Source organism: Malurus melanocephalus, unplaced genomic scaffold (genome assembly GCF_030028575.1).
Source record: "Malurus melanocephalus ecotype Western Australia unplaced genomic scaffold, MMel_1.1 scaffold_41, whole genome shotgun sequence".
NCBI lineage: Eukaryota > Metazoa > Chordata > Aves > Passeriformes > Maluridae > Malurus > Malurus melanocephalus.
The window spans coordinates 419,476-433,989 of record NW_026623273.1 but is presented as its reverse complement, the minus strand read 5'-3'; the positions used below and the strand labels follow the sequence as shown (position 1 = coordinate 433,989).

Below are 14,514 nucleotides of genomic sequence, written 5' to 3'. Positions count from 1 at the left end.
GGGGTGGGGTGGCCCGGGGGCGGTGCGGGATCGGCGGGGCTGGGCTGGCCGGGGTCGCTGCAGCCGCTCCGGGCAGGTTTGGGGTGGATGCAGCCGTGTCTGTACGCGGTGGAAGCGCTTTCGGCGCAGATCCCTTGGAAAAAGTTCAATTAACTTTTTGAGACTGAGCTCTTGTAAATGCCTTCATTAGTGCTGTTAGTGGTTATGAGGGAAGTTGATAGCGTATGTAATTAATTTCAGGAAACTTTATTCTTCAGTCATTTCCATTTCACGTATGTTTTAGAAATCGTTTAAAACCTCAGGCTTTTGAAAGCAAGTGTGTAACTCTCAGCAGACAGTGTTCTAGGTGCAGAAAGAGTGTTTTTAAGACCTCACGGAGTCACAGACCCGACTGGGTCCAGAAGGTGCTTGGATATCTCCAGTGAGGGAGACTCCACAGTCTCACTGTGCAATCGGGTTTATCTTTTCGATGCCTGCTGAATTGCATTCAGTTAAATGAAGGGCAGGACGGTGTGATAGTCCCAGGATTTGGGATGGAAGATGGCAGTCCCAAGCACAGCAGCCTCCCCMAAGGCTGTACCCCTGCCCAGGAGCCCCATTTCATCTTTCCCCTGAGCCCCAGCTGTGCCCCCAGTCCAGCCCTGGCTCTGTCTCCGGATGGACCTTGGACCTGTGCTCAGCCTTGTGTGCAGCCCTCCTGCGGCCCCTCGGCTGCTGCTCCTGCCTGGGTGCCCTGGTGGCCYCTGGAGCTGACTCAGCTCCGTTTGTGGGGCCATTCTGGGTGAACCCAGCCTTACCCACCCCATTCGGGTCTGCTGGGCCCCTCTGCCCTGCTCCCTGGGGGCTCTGCCCCTGCTGCTGCCACCCTGGGCTCCTCACTGTAGAGTGTTCACCCACTGCTTCCAGATAAGAATAACTAGAAACACTTTTTAAAATAAAAATTCTGCTTCTGTCAGAATAGAAGTCCATGTGAAGCTGAAAACTTGAGCTTTAGTGGATGAGAGATAAATGCCCTTTTTTTAAAAAAATACATATACTCTGCCTTTACAAAGATGTTACTTGTTTTTCCCCAAGGAAAGCTTCTCAGACAAAAAAAAACTCTCCGAAACTTGCTTTGACTGTAGCGTGTGTTTTCTCTGAACAAGCTTACTGAGCAAATCTTTTAGATGTGCACTTTTCCAAGTGTTTGATACTTGTCTTACTATTTTGTAGTTGCCTTTAGGCAGCAGAAATGGAAAAGTTCCRTCTCCACACAAGCAAAAATGCCTCCTTGTGATTTTGTACCTGAAAAATATGAMGTAAGTCATGCATACTACACTGAATCTAAATAAAACTGCATTACTGGGTTTGAGTGATAGACTCATCTGCTGTAAAGAATGTATTAAATATGATTATAAAATATGCTTCTTTGGATACAACCAAACTGTTACAAGCAGGACACGACCTGTAGATGTACCTGTGTGACAAATATGTGATTTCTGCATTGTTTGTTTGAAAACCTTTAAGGAAGGGATAGCATGCAGAACAGCAGTTTTATTTCAGAAGCTGAGTTTCAGAGGTTGGTAGAACAACCTTCTCTGTGCCAGAATTTGCCACAATCTTAGATCTGTGAAGAACGGCTCTAGGCAGGTGTGTAATCTGATCCACTGCAACTCTGTTGATCTGGGTCTTTAGAAGGCACAGATGGACACTGACTGCTTTATTCCACTCAGTCCTACCCATATGAGCGGATGCAGAAGATCCGTGARCAGAACATTGCTCCTTCACTGAGAACGTATTACAAGAAACCCCTACTGCTGCACCAGGGCCACATGCAGTGGCTGTTTGACCATCAGGGACGAAGATACCTTGATCTCTTYGCTGGAATTGTCACTGTCAGTGTTGGACACTGCCACCCGTAAGTATGCTGCTTTTTGATTTATGGTATAAAACACAGGAAGAGACTCCTGTGTTTGTTTTGTTCCTCATTAATCTATACCACTGTGAGCACAGAACATAATTTATTGCATTGCCGTGTATCACACTAAGTTTGGTTTCTGCTCCATTTTGGAGGTGCATTAATTCTGTTTACTCACTCATCCATCAGGCACAAAAACACCACCCCCATCAGATGCAGTGCAGCGTCTGCATTGGCAGAATCAGCGGCACAGAGGTGTCTGTGAGTACAGGTGGGGAATGTGTGTGGAATTTAATCCCTTTGTCTCTCCTTTGCTACGTGCAGGAAGGTAACTATGGCTACCCAGAAGCAGCTGGCTCGCCTGTGGCACACCACCAACATCTACATGTACCCACCCATCCACGAGTATGCTGAAAAGCTGACTTCTCTTTTTCCTGACCCACTGAAGGTAGATCGCTTCCCGTGGGAGTGGGGATGGTGGAGTGGGTGTCTGTTTGTAAAATGTGTTTATTAAATGAACGAGAGCCGTGATATCTCTGGAGAGAATATCTTCGTGGAGAATTCAGACTGCCAGTTAAAGAGCAYGAGAGTCCTCAGGGCCCTTTCTTTAGACCTGAGTGTAGACAAGCATCATACCCGGAGCTCCTGTTCTGTTTGTTTTGTCCCTCCACTCGAAACTGTGAAGAGGCATTGCCAGCTTAAAAATTACTAAAAAAGAAGATGCTTACTATTCTTATATGTAGCCAGCCTTTATTTTCTCGATCTCATGAAAATTCACAGTGAAAAGTGTTTGACAGTGTTTTGTGTAGTGAACTTTACTGACATTCAAATGAATAAACCACGTAAGTGTCACTTTTTGTGTGCAGCAAAACAGTAAGAAAAGTAATTTTTGTTTTCGGCTAAAATAAATTGGTGATAAAATGAAATTGGGCTAGCAGARGRYTATGARGCTATTGCAAYCTTAAAGATGGAAGGAGAATTWAAAAAAWAMATTAAAATGTCRTGCTTAGCTTGACCCAGCACTTTAATTTGTTTCAATCAGTGTTCCATCTTAGGAAAGCCTGTAAACTGAAACCCTCTGGGATTTTTCCATGCTCTCCCTTAGCCCATCAGCTGGGTCTTAGTTCTCATCTACAGCRTGAGGGCAACTCCAATTCTATTGTAGTGAGGTCACCCTGTGGCAGTGCTGGGCTACAGCTCATCGTGTTACAGCTCATCTTCACCGTCTGGTGCCACAGAAGGGGGTGGTGTTTCTGTGCTGTTCTGATCCCAGGTGCTCTCCCACAGGTGGTTTATCTCACCAACAGCGGGTCAGAAGCCAATGATTTAGCCATGTTCATGGCAAGGCTGCACACTGGTAACTTCGACATCATCTGTCTCAGGTAATGCCAGCAGAGCTTTGCAAAGCTCCTGCAAGGGTGTGATCACTCTCTACATGCCTAAACCAAGGAAAAACAGAGAACTSTTTCACCCCAGGTCTGCAGAGGAGAATGCTGTAAAATTACTTTATTTGACAAAGAGGAGTAAATCAGGAGGTGAAGTTCTGATACAGCGTGTTAGGACTAGTTTGTGATAAAAATGCAACCTGCAGGTTTTTTTTATGTAACCTGGAAAAGGGTCTGATCTCTGTGTTCAGGGTGTGCTTTGGCAGACTTTTGTTCACGGCCAGAGCAAGGTTCAGCAACTGCTGATTTCTTCCTTGGTTTCCCCTCCGCAGTGCCCCTTTGTGGGGATGCCAAGGTTCCTCTGGAACAGCRGTGCAGTGAACCTCCCCAGGGAGCTGCTCTGGCTCAGAGCTGGTTTTTGTTTGGTTTGTTTTGCTGCCTTGTTTTTCTGTCAGAGCCCTGAACCACAGTTCACTGCACAGGTACACAAACAGCTCTGCTGGCTTAATGACAGGGATGGAGCTGTGCTGAGCACCAGTGCACTGTAAACAGCAGTGTAAACACTTCACTGTGCAGCCCAGGGGCCCTCAAATATTAGAATGAAAGGCTGTGTTAATGAAGAGCTGTATTTTTCTGTTATTGTGTTTATTGGAACACTGGGTACCTGCCTTGCTTGTCTATTCTCACTAACTAACTTTTGATTTGTGTATAAAACTGACAGCAAATCACCATCTAGTTTCATGATTAGCACCATCTGTTGGAGACAACAGCTGTTTCCAAGATTCAGAGGACAGAGATGTTTGCTCTGTAGGGATCGGGTGCTGCAGCAGAGCTTGGTGAGGCACTCTCCAAATTGCTGTTGGTTCCAGTCATTGTACTCATCTCCTTGCAAACATTCCTTCACAATTTTAACATTTGAAATGCAGTCAGAGTCAAAAGGCAGAGGAAAAAAATGGCACTAGGAATCTTCTTTCAGTGCAACAATGCTCATTTTTCCCCATAATTTGCAGCTCAGAAGCATTCTAAGCCTTCTCAGAACAGATACTGCTCCAGACACTTGTGGGAAATGAGTGATGTTRATCTGCTTTGTTTGTTTGAACAGAGGAGGATACCACGGAGGCAGCCCTTACACGATGGGTTTGACATCTCTGACATCCTATAAGCATGGTGTTGCCAACGGCTTTGGCTGTACAACTGTGAGATTTTTATCTTTTTTTTTTTAAATAATTGGAGTAACTGACATCTTACTTGAATATTTCAGCAACTGCTATGTTTTCTGCCCTCCAGTGCTTTAGGGTACCTAATCAAAACTGCAGTGCAGCTGTTTCTGCTGTGTAAGTTCAACAAGAGCCAGAGTCCCATTTTCTTATATTTAATAACATGAGATAAAATGAAATTGGGCCAGCAGAAGAGTATGAGGCTATTGCAATCTTAAAGATGGGAAAAGAATAATATAAGAGAGTGATCATAACATGAACGCTCGTGATTTGCAGTTTTTTAGTCATGCTTGACACTTGCATAGGAGTCTAAGGAGCAAAACACCATTCTGAAACCCTTTTTTCAAGTTTGTTTTGGCAGATCTGTGCAAAGCTGCTTTCAGATGGTCTGGAGCAGGTCCTTCACTGTAATGAATAGGAACCCAATTTCAGCAAGACAGGAGACATTTCARTTAAGGAGATCCACTGAGGCAAAATGATTTGTCCCTGCCCTTGAGCAGAGGGGAGTAACTTTCTGTCTAGAAGCTGGCATCGGTGACACGATAATTCCAGGTGGCATCTCAGCTGCAATGTGAGCCACAGGAAGGCTCATTCGCAGCTGTGTCCCAGCCTGTCTCAGTGAGTGGCCTGAAGTCAGGGGTATTTCAGCAGCAGCAAGGATCAGAGYTGATGAAATACCATGTTAGTGAAGCTGGAATTGTCTCTATTAGATCTGCCTGTCTATTAGATCTGCCTGCTTCCCTCTAATTTGCACATTTTTGTCATACTTTAGATTACTGAAATGCCACCAGCAAGTCTTAAAATGCTGGCATTACTTTTTCCTAGSCAATATGCTGACTAAGTTAAAGAACAGAAAAAAAGAGAATAAARATCAGTTCAGTGACCTGCTGGAATAGTCTAAACTTGTCATTTTCAAAACTTTGTGAGGAGGAAATTTGATGTTATTCCCAAGTTTTCCTCAGACAAGTGCCTTGAACTGTATTTTCTCCTTAACTCTTAACAGATTTTTCTTTTGTTTTGCCATTAGTCATTACACCAAAGGATCTCGTAGAAAGGTGCCATCAAATCTGTAGCTATTTCTCTTATTCTTGACAGACAATGCTACCAGATGTTTTTCGTGGTCCATGGGGAGGCAGCCATTGTAGAGATTCTCCAGTGCAAACTGTTCGAAAATGCAGCTGTACTCAAGGTTGGTCCATGACAAAAAAATTTGGCTTTCAGATTACATAATCTAGAGGTCTGTGAAAACAGATTATCAYTGCCTCCTCAAGAAAAGCAGATGTCTGGTTAGATTTTGCAAGGACAACCACAGAAAGTGTTGCAGAGAATCTCAGAACACTGCATCCCAATGGGAACAATTTGGGATGGATGACACCACGTTCTCAGRTTTCTTCCTGAAATCCCAGTCCTTGTTCCCAGTATTTGTCACGATCAGCTCTGGAAGCTGTGGAACTCACTTTAGCACACAGAAGAACAGAAGTGTTGATGGTGTTTTCTGCTGTTCCTGAAGTTTTCACATCTTTCCAGCTTTTATATTGGAATAAGGCAAACAGTAAGGACAACCTGCAGCCAGCAACAGACAGAAGTCTTCCATGGGGAAAAACATTCCAGACACAACACAGAGTGAAATCTCTGCTGTCTGCAGTCAGCAATTGCAATCTGAATTTCTAATGTCTCAACAAGCACGTATTTTAGTATTTTAATTCACGTGTGCATGTAACAATGTTTTGGTTTTAGCTTTGCCCCAGTGAATTCCTGGTGAATGGGAGCATTAGCCACAGTAATTTCTCTGGTCTTTATTTAAGTACAGACTGACAGGCWGCTGCACTCTCCAGAATCTTCTTACCTGCACTAACCACAGAGGTTTAAAAGGAAAAAGAARGGACTCTCTCCTTTAATGTTTAATTTTCTACTGTTCATTTAAGAGGTGATATTTACTACACAGTCATGTAATACTTGTTGCTTAGATGTATAATWTCATATTTTGTGWCATATTAAGTAAATTCCCTTCAAAYTGTTTCCCCTGTGAACAGGTGCRTGCCTTGCAAAAGACCARTACATTGAACAGTTCAAAGACACTCTGAACACCTCAGTGCCCAAGAGAGTAGCTGGATTTATTGCCGAACCAATTCAAGTAKGTCATTTGCCATTTCTCAGCTGTGATAGAATACTCAAATCTCATATTCTTTAGCTACAATGCGAACATAGAATTTTGCTGATTTTTCCGATGATTTTTTAGTGCTTTAAACAACTTAAATCTTTGTAAGATTGGATGCACTGAATGCGCATTAAAATTACAGCTTTTGTCATTCACTTCAATGGAGGTACAATTTTGCTTATGAAATTAAACAAAGAATCATGATTAAACATACATCTTTTTTCTGCATTTAGTGAATACAGTGCATGCTGTATATTTTAACTATATTTTTAACAGCAAGTGGTAGCCACAGGATTCATTATCCTAATTGTTTCACTCAATGTTCAAAATTGCCGTATATGTGGTTTTTCAATATGAAAAATGGAGAGTCTATCCTGGTCAAGAAAAAAGTCAGAACTGTGACTACAAAGAAAATTGGAGCAGTTGTTTGGTTTTGCCGTTTTCTAAGCACTTACGTACTTTATTGCAAAAAAAAAAAAAAGTGTAAAAAAAGTTGGGTAGAACTGAATTTCCAATCCAAATGCAAACTGTCAGGGCGAAGAGAAATTGAGGAAGCAATGTTCTAAACAAATTAACCAAGGAAGGGATGTGAATTTTCTGGTCAACATAGTAATCAAACAGAATTTCTGGCTTTTGCGGTGTGCAGATTTTCAAGGTCCTTGTTTTGGCACTTTATTGTTAATTGACTTGGTCTTGCAGTGATCACACCTTACAAACAAGAACACCAGCACAGCTGTGGAAAKGGAATGTGTGACCCAAGCAGGAGCTTTCTGAAAAGTTCCATTGCTAAAGCCAGACACTTGAAACAAGAGTGTTGCTCTTACCTGAGCGCTGCTATGTTTTTTTTCTCAAGTAGAACTCCCGTTTCCTTGTTTGTTCCTCAAGACATTGTGTTTCTCTCGTGGCAGGGTGTTAATGGAGCTGTTCAGTACCCCAGAAATTTCCTAAAAGAAGCTTATCAGCTGATCCGGGAAAGAGGGGGCCTTTGCATTTCGGATGAAGTGAGTCAGATTTTGTTATGTAAGAGTTTTAGAGTTGGGGTACCTCTGAAAGTTGTCRTAAAAGTTGTCACTTCCAGGTGAGGCCTGGAAGTAATCTAAGTGAAATGCTATGCACTTCATAGCTTAAGTTTAACACGGTGTTAAACTGCATCTTTCCAAGCCTGGGAGCCTCCTGGTTTTTCCTGCCTTTATTCTCACTTTAGGCAAAGCTAATGTTCAGTCCTTACCTTCTGGGAGCAGTAAATCTGCACAAACATGCAGCTAACAAATGCCACTTGTGATGCGAGATTTGTCCAAATAACCCTTCCTTTTATGAGTGTTGTTGACTTATGTAAAATACAGAAAAGAGTTGATTGCTGTACCTCTGCAAATACGTTACAGAAATAGTGTTTTCTTAGCTAAAACTATAGTGGTTAGCACTGAAATGGTATCAAATGCTTCAGATGCTTTTAAATATCATAAGCAACTGCATTTTCTCTCCATTTTGCAATGGAAGCTGCATCTTTCTTGTGCATCTCACCAGGCCTAAGACATGATGACATTTTATCACATGAAAGAAAAACCCATTTGCAATAAATAGGATTTTGTGCAGAGCCATCTGATAAGGATCCTAATACAAGCTGACTCCAGATGAAGTGGTCTTTTAATGAAAATCAATAACAATAGAAATAATAAATAATAATAAACTATATCATAAAGCGTGAGAAAGTGATGGGTGTCTCTCCTAATTTTTCCTTTGGAAGGTRCAGACAGGATTTGGAAGGACAGGCAGCCATTTCTGGGGATTTCAAACTCATGGTGTAGTCCCTGACATCGTTACTTTGGCGAAGGGAATTGGTAATGGCTTCCCAATGGCAGCTGTTGTGACAACAAAAGGTATAATTGTTCTGTTCTGCTATGGTTTAAAACAGAGTAATTGCAAAATATAATACACAGTAATTACTTACTGAGTGATGTGTGTTTAAAAAGCTGAGTGTTACTTATAAACTTYATTTCAATCTATCTTTATATAAATGAATGGGATCCTCATTACTTCACTTGTTTCACCAGGTGTTGTGCTGTATCAGTACAAAGCTGTATTTAAATGGGGGTTAGCTGTATAACTAAAGCAGGAATGAGCTTGTGAGTGGTTTGTAGAGCTGGTAAAGAGCCTGGGAATCCCCACTGGATTCACAGTTTTATTGATAAATGCACTGTGAGTAAATAGGGCAAGACATTACCCTGATGCTGCATCCCTACAAGTGACTGGCTGAATCTAGTGAGGAAAATCTGTACATGTCAGATGACAGCAGGTAGTAGAAGCATGACTTCTTTTAAAGATTTTTTTTGGTATCTGCTAGACACTATAATTTTTGGTAATACTCATATTTTGCAGAGTGCTTTCAGGAAATCTTGCTGTGTTGCCTCSAGCCACAGCAAAGGCAATTGTTGTTGCAGTAACAAATGTTAARGCCATTAAGTACAGTTACCAAACAAGGCAGAGGCCAACAAGATGATCAGAGGGAGGGAAACCTCTGCTATGAGAAAAGGCTCAGAGAATTGGGACTGTTCAGCCCAGAGAAGTGAAGGCTTTGGGGTGACCTAACACAGCATTCCAATGTAAAAAAAAATGGAGAGCGACTTTCTACAAGAGCAGACAGTAACAGGACAAGGAGAAATGGCTTTAAACTGACAGAAACTAGGTTTTGATTAGATACTAGGAAAAAAAATCTTCACTGTGAGGGTGGTGGGGCTCTGGCACTGGCTGCCCAGAGAGGCAGAGGATTCCCCATCCCTGGCAGTGTTCAAGGCCAGGCTGGATGGGACTCTGAGCAGTCTGTTCTTGTGGAAGGTGTCCCTGGTTATGGCAGAGGTTGGAGTGGATGATCTTTAAGGTCACTCCCAACCCAAACTATCCTGTGATTCTATGATTCTGGGTTTCTATGAACTGAAGGAGTAATCAGTATTGTTCTTTTTCTTTTAGAGATTGCAAATTCCTTGGCTCAAAACCTTCACTTTAATACATTTGGAGGAAACCCTTTGGCCTGCGTAGTTGGAGCTGCAGTTCTTGATGTAGGAAGAATGCTACATAAATTTATCTATTCCACAGTTTTCTTTTTTTGTACTAAAAGCTGAAGAATGCATGAAAATTTCTATATGGGTGATTTTTTAAATAACTAAATAAAGTGCATAAACATATGCATGTATGCTGCATGCATGGGCAGTGTGAACTATGCATAGGAAAAAATGGTGGTTAGTTTCATTGCAAAAATTTTCAAATCTCTAGAAAGAATAGGAGCTCTCTGATTATAATTTCACAATAATCTTCATCCCCCTTAGCTTCCTCATTTTGCTAATAAAATTGTAGGAGAGTACTTTTTCAAAAGCTTTAGCTRATTTTTTCATAGCACTACACAAATCCRCAGCTAAAGCAAATCTACTTGCTGRCACACATGCTCAACAAATTTTTTTAACGCAACTTTTACCTTACGCTTAAAAAAACCTCAATGACCAGACAGTTAAAATACCTAAGGTCAGAATTCCTTTAGGAAAAAATTATCCCTCATGAAAAATAAAACAGAAAGTGTTGCAATGTATTTCACTTATTATCCAGTACAAAATCAGTCAGTGGGCAGCAGCTCACTATTTAATTTATCTTGATCATGTACAGACTGTTCATTCCTGAATCTCACTTCATAATAACAGACCATATTTCTATTCATTATACTTTCTTGAGTGGTTTGGGGACTTTAAGCTATTAATAAGATGGATGATTGTATAAAGAACCCATGTTTTAGGGTTTTTCAACTCTGAAGTAACTTAGAGCCTTGTTCTGAAGTAATTCCAAGAAGATTGTCAGAGTCAGGAAGAAGAAAATGGAATTGAAAGAAAAAGAAAAAGAAAAATAGAATCAACCACTTTATCTTCTCTAATTATTTTTTAAATGTGATTTTTTGAAATGCAGATGTTAAGTTCATCTAATGATTTGTGTGTAGATGCCAGTATGTGCCTGCAAATAAGAACTTTGGTTAAGGAGCACAGAGCAAAGAATGAAGAAAAGATTGTTATTAAAAAGCATGTTGTTGATAAATATAATTAAAGCGTTCAAGTAGTTTCCTGCCTAACACACATAGATAAGCCTTGTCTAATTATATTCTTCTCATGATACTGAGAAAGAATTAARATATTTTGGTGAKATTTTGAAAATAATCYTTCTGGTCAGGYATTTCCCAGTTTTGAATACACGTKAGCAGGAATTACTGGATTAAACATACATAGTAAGTAAAATGTGACAAATACTGCAGAAACATCTAAGTATTATGTGCAGTTGTATTCTGATGCTGTTAAGAGGATTCTGAGAGAAGGAAAATGTGAGCTCTGTGAGGTAGTGAAGGAACATAGCGAGGAAGTGAGATAAATATAGTGACAAGTTCAATGGGGATTAACAGAATGTGTTGAAAGCTTTTCCTGAAACACTCTTATGGTGCTTCATTCTAACCAGGCTATTGAAGAAGACGGTCTACAAAAAAACAGTGAGGATGTGGGAACATACATGCTACTGGAGYTGGCTAAACTACGGGATAAATTCGAGATCGTTGGAGATGTCCGTGGCAAGGGACTTATGATCGGAGTAGAGATGGTGACAGACAAGGTTAGTGACTTCTGCATTCCCTTCAATTTACAGTGCCACTGAAAGTTTAATCAATTTTATATCAGTTGAAATAATAGAAATATTTCCTGTWTAAAAGCAGGCAGTGAAGTGGAAGAATGTGGCTCTGGCTAAAGATGAGCTGGAATATTCCATCATCCAGTTGTTTCACAAGCTTTGGGTGAACAGTAACATGCACCTCAACTTCACAAACTCATGACAGCAGATAATTTATGCAGCTAACGTTTTCAGCTAGAGGTGGGATTTATTGGAGAGACTGGAATATAYATCTTTGGCACAGAACTAATTTAAAATATTTAAGTGAAGTTYAATATTTCCTTTCCTTAGGACAGTCGACGCCCTCTGCCAGCTGAAGAGATCGGTGAGATCTGGGAGGACTGTAAAGACATGGGGGTTCTGATTGGTAGAGGAGGGCTCTACAGTCAGGTACTGAATCTCTGGTTATAAATACAGCTTATTTTCTATTCTTGTGAACTACATCCCCATTTTCTTCAAGTTAAAMTAATTTACTTTAGTAAATAAAGTAGAAAATGCATACTCTTAGGAACTAGCTCTGTTTAATGTTGCTTATTTTTAAGGGTCAGGAGCTATTTGATTAATTTCAAATATTCTGAATAAGCTCAAAGCTTGGAAATTCATTTAGAGGGACAACTTCCCCTAGAAAATCAAGTCTATTTGATTACTACGGTCTGTGTAAACTAGAACTCAGCAACATGCAGGACCAAGTCTTTGAACCGTTTAGGTAATCACCTGACACACCAGTACAAAACAAGTAGTTCTTTTGAGTCTGTGGAGCTGGAAATGGTCTACTTAAAAAAAAAAAAAAAAAAAAAAAAAAAAGGAGAAAGGTGTTGACAGCAGATTCAGCAACAGCACAAAAGAGAGAACTGGATGTGGAGGCCATCAGCCCACACGGGCTGAGGATGTCTCCAGGCTGCAGTCAGAACACTGCACCAGCTCCCTGCAGCACTCAGGTAATGGCAGAGAATTGCCTCAGGGCTGGCTGGGTCAGCAAAGCACTCTGACAAGGGGAGGAAGCGTCTGKGTGAGACTAATGGAGGGTGGCTAAAATAAATCAGACACTGCATCTGTCACCTCATCAGCTTTTCCCCAAGTCACAGACAGAAGGCAGATAACAAGCTGCAGCTCAGCGCAGTAAAATCTCATTCTGTCTGATGGGAGGATTGTTTGTCTGTGAGTGTTTGCTTCAGCAGGGGCTGTGGGTGGGAAAGACCATTATTCCACTCTGCCTGCATTAAGTCCTGTGACATGATAACAGAAAAATCTGAAATTTAAGAGTGTTATGGAAGATAAATCCTCGTGGAAACATGGATCAAACACTTAGATTTAGKAGCCCATATTCTTGACTAGTGGTAGATATATGCCTTCCTGATCAACATGCTTGCTAGCTATAGCACCCTAACTACACATARTGTTTAGTGATTCATTCATAATGCATTCTCCTAAAAGCCTTTAAGAAAGCCTGTAATAAAACAGCAAATCAGCTGACACAATGTGAGAGGCTGCYATTCTCAGCAGATAGTACTTTTCCCTGTGGTAGAGCTGCAAGAAAGGAAAATACGTCTGTCCTTTGTAGCAATCCATCTGAGATTTTACTCTGTCTCTGTCTGCAGTAACAGAGCTGCAGACACGACCTACTCTACTTAGGTCTTTTGTGGAGGCAGTTAGGTTATCAAGAGGGGGTTGTGAGTCAGATGCAATTCAATGCAGTCAAGTTCAAAATTGCTCCACTTCAGAGTGCATTTATCATAAGCCTCAGTGCCTGCACTGCTGTTCTCCTTTTTTTTCCACCCTTTTTTGGGGCAGAAGGGGAGTGCTGATCCATATAGGCTGCTTGAAACCATATTCTTCCACACAATTTGAGYGTATCTTTTGTTCTCTCTCCTCAGACATTCAGAATTAAGCCTCCCATGTGCATTACTAAAAGGGATGTCGACTTTGCTGTGGAAGTGTTTCATACTGCTTTACAGAGATACGTGGAAAGAAGAGCTGCAAAATAGATTTGATTTGTTTCCCTACACGAGAGGCAACACACAAAACCCCTGATACTTCCAACCCAGACTGGACACTAATCTACAGTGGAAAATRAAAGCATAGTGTGACAATTGCACACTTGTTCAGGATCATAAGAGCRTTCTGACAGATCCAGTGTGTTTAACAAAAGACATGTTCTTATCTATTTTGTAAATGTACAATTCAGTTCTACAGTGGAGATTTGTACTAACTGCAGTATTTTGCCATTATCAACAAAACCCTGACTGGATTAACAGGTATCAGATGGAGAGGCAGGCATTATGTTTTTCTTTCACCTTTGAAAGTTGTATCAAAATTGGTAATTTTAGAAAGGTGACAGAAAGAGCTGGGGACTTCAGAGTTCCCTGTCTACAAGGGTACGTTGTAATTAGAGCATTACAAAAAGTTTGCAGACAGATGTTTCTGAGTACAGTAATTACTTTTATCATGGGGATAAGAAATCCAGTCATCGCCCTCTCCAAAATACACTTCTCTTTTCCTCCTGCTGCTTTTRGGATTGCACAGCACACCCATTAATTACTTCGTAAAGGTGCTAACTCTGGAAGGTGGAATGTTCTTTCTTACAAAATCACTTTTTTAATGTGTAAGGTCATTGCTTCCTTCAGTTTCCAATAAAAAACAGATGTTGTGGACAGTCAGCAAGAAGTGTACATTTATCATTTTACTTTTATTTCAATTTTAGTATTTGAAAAATTCATTGACTCAATAAATTACCATATCAATAGTTCGAGGGGGAGGAGAGTATTCTGCCAGTATTTCAGAGGAATTTGGGTAACAAAGCATCAAGGCCTCCAAATCTTCCTCCATGGGTCCTCAACAATATCCTACAGCCTTTGTGAGCACTGCCCTCTCCAACTGCATTGACAACGCCTGTTCCCAATTCCACTCCCAAAATCAGGTGTTGATATCCCACCGTCTTTTTTAAGTGCTACTCAAGATCAGGTAGATTATGTATTTAAACAGAAGTGCAGTGTTTTTCCTTAGAAATAAAAAAATAATTAATTCATGTCACTCATTTATTTCTCGCTCACTTATCCCAGCAAGGCTGTTCCCCTAGACTTTTTTCCCCCAAACATTTGCCATGGTTAAGTACAGGTCCAAACCATATAGCAATTGTCAAAACTGATTAAACAGCTTTGTCATCTTACTTCT

At 40.9% G+C, this 14,514-nt stretch overlaps 1 protein-coding gene across 1 annotated transcript; it reads left to right on the top strand.

Annotated features, from left to right (window-relative positions):
- The first annotated feature begins 1,197 nt into the window (after positions 1-1,197).
- AGXT2 (alanine--glyoxylate aminotransferase 2) lies at positions 1,198-13,379 on the top strand. Its single transcript, XM_057364664.1, has 13 exons — positions 1,198-1,298; positions 1,713-1,897; positions 2,222-2,345; positions 3,185-3,279; positions 4,385-4,478; positions 5,595-5,688; positions 6,533-6,633; positions 7,566-7,658; positions 8,402-8,534; positions 9,622-9,710; positions 11,140-11,289; positions 11,635-11,733; positions 13,218-13,379. Exons 1-13 carry the CDS (start codon positions 1,263-1,265, stop codon positions 13,326-13,328), a joined length of 1,404 nt encoding a protein of 467 aa, XP_057220647.1. The 5' UTR covers positions 1,198-1,262; the 3' UTR covers positions 13,329-13,379.
- The last annotated feature ends 1,135 nt before the right edge of the window (positions 13,380-14,514 follow it).